We start from the raw sequence: 2,312 nt of genomic DNA, 5'->3' as shown, positions 1-2,312 counted from the left end.
AAAAAAAAGGTCTGGGCACTGCAACCTCCCTGGAATAAACTACTGAGCTGTGCAATGATGCCCAGGCAGGGTGCTTTCTCAGAGCACAATGCAGCAAATGTATTTCCATTGAGCAGATCTGACAATAAGAGACAGGACCTGACCCATCCCTTGAGATCCAGACAGCATTACATTAGGGGAAAGATTATATGACAGATGCTCACAAACTCTATATCATACACAAATCCATCCCGATCATAACCAAGTGTAAATTTCGTGGTTATCTTATAGTGTTTGGATGAGAAATATCACGATATGAGATATAGAGTAGTAGATGCTGATACTTACTGATGACTTTCATGTTGCCAAAGGCTGAAGGCTGCGGCACTGGCTTGCAGCTCTCCGCAAATGAGGTGGTCCTAGGCCGGCCTGACATCTCCAAGATCCCGTTACTGTTCAACCACGATCCTTACAGGCTCCTTTAACACAAGAGTAAATATCTGGGGTCCGAATAGCTTCTGTTAAAGCAAATAAAAGAAAACTCCAGGTTATCTCTTCTAATGCAGTGAATTCAGAGGTGGTCAGCTGGTTGTAGATGAAGATATCCGTTCATTAACCACCGAATGTGCCGTTTAAAAACACTTTACAAGGCAAATGGCACTAATTTGTTCCCGTTTTAGACTCGCCGATGATAATGTCACAGAAAAATGTCTATGGAAAAACAAAATCACATTATCTTGGACAGACATTCAGCTTATATCAGTTGACATCAGTATATCCAGAGCGCAGAACTGCTATCTCGCATGCGCGCAGATGAAGTCTGCCGAGATCAGATAAACTTACTCAATTATAATTTATCTTTCACTTTGTATCCTTCAGATGTTGCAGGCGGGCATCGATAAAGCTGACACCGAGACTTGCCATAGCCGCATCAGTTCGTGAATATTGATCTAGATTCGATAAAACGCAAATAATTCAGGCATCTTTCTTCCAAATGACGGTAAGGATGTCGCTAGGTTTTTCTTGAGCCCTGTAAAAAAAAACACAGAATCCCTGACAAAGACGTTTCCTTCCGAGGGACACAGCCGCTCTGGATACCTCCTTCTAGCGCCGTGAGTGAGATTCACGAACGAATCATTCAGAATCATGAATCGAATCTTTTGAATGGATCTTTCAAAACGACTCGTTCCAGAATGGGACTGGTTCTTGATTCCGCTGATAGTATTGTAAATATTTTAAAAGCCAAATTGCATAAATATTGACCAATAAAACCTAGGTCTACTGTAATTACGTTTATTACGGCTCGTTTAGCCAAAATGTAAATCAATAATCAGGATTTTTATTTTTTTATGTAAATGAAAATTATATTTAGGTTTTGAACTGTTTTTTATGAGTAGGGACATTGCAGCAAACTGACTGAGCTGGGACACTAAACGCTCTTTTACATAACATTTAATCGGGAAAGCATAGTAAACAGCAATATGGGTTTATGTGTGGCTTTGTAACGTTTTAGAGCCACGCCGGGACCACGTAGTGACGTGATGTCGTCACGACGTAGAGAATCGCTGAATTGTTTCTTTGAAATGAACTGTTCAAAAGAACCGATTCACGGAAATCAGTCAGGCTTCCCACCACTACCTCCTACCGGAAGGTGAAGGATAGCGCAGTACAGTACTCCCTCTCTCTCTCTCCGCTCGTCCGCTGCCTCCACAGTCGCTTTGGAAAATAGCACGTCTTTTACGTAAAGACGCGCTTTCAAACGTAAAGCTCGCAACGTGATTTCGAAAATTGTGAAGGCGTAGATGTGAAATGGGTGGAGAATCCGCAAGCCAATGATGATTGAGTGTTTATAATACAAATGTAATGTCAATTATAAGAAATAATCAGGGGTCTATGACTTGTCTGTATGGTTGTTCCCTCTTTTGTCAGTTCCAAAATCTACTTACAACATTTTGCAAAAGGTTTAAATATATTTAATATGTTTAATGTATGTTTCACAAATATTTCAAATATTGTGTAAGATAAGTATTTCAATAATTTGAATATCTCTCATACAAAACTCATACTGGTCAACCACCCGTTTTTATTTGTTTATTTTATTATGATACAGTATGATACTTGTGCATTATTTACAGCTCTTTTTGAATTCAGTCACTACCAATACTTTTTCGAATTTAAATGTATTTCTATTAATTTATTGAAATTCAATTAAAGTATTTTACGTACAGGGACGACATTATGTTAAAAAAGCCTTTTCAAAAAAACAACAACAAAAAAAGTCACATAAAATCAGTTCCAGCAAATACTGCCACTTGAAAATGACAAACGATGAT

The 2,312-nt window shown here is 38.6% G+C and overlaps 1 protein-coding gene across 3 annotated transcripts in view; it reads right to left on the bottom strand.

Moving 5' to 3' along the window:
• LOC107569048 (glycogen synthase kinase-3 beta-like) overlaps window positions 1-1,065 on the bottom strand; it is a 26,653-nt gene extending 25,588 nt beyond the window's left edge. For 2 of the 3 annotated variants that reach the window (XM_016255050.1, XM_016255052.1), the window contains exon 1: window positions 328-1,065. In XM_016255050.1, coding sequence (XP_016110536.1) covers window positions 328-415 — 88 coding nt within the window. In that variant the 5' untranslated portion in view covers window positions 416-1,065. The remainder of the gene's footprint in view (window positions 1-327) is intronic. The other variant, XM_016255051.1, reaches the window with a different exon arrangement.
• Between the last annotated feature and the right edge of the window lie 1,247 nt (window positions 1,066-2,312).

The sequence above is a fragment of the Sinocyclocheilus grahami genome, unplaced genomic scaffold (assembly GCF_001515645.1).
Source record: "Sinocyclocheilus grahami isolate Dianchi unplaced genomic scaffold, SAMN03320097.WGS_v1.1 scaffold1306.1, whole genome shotgun sequence".
Lineage (NCBI taxonomy): Eukaryota > Metazoa > Chordata > Actinopteri > Cypriniformes > Cyprinidae > Sinocyclocheilus > Sinocyclocheilus grahami.
This window is presented reverse-complemented; position numbering and strand designations above follow the sequence as displayed.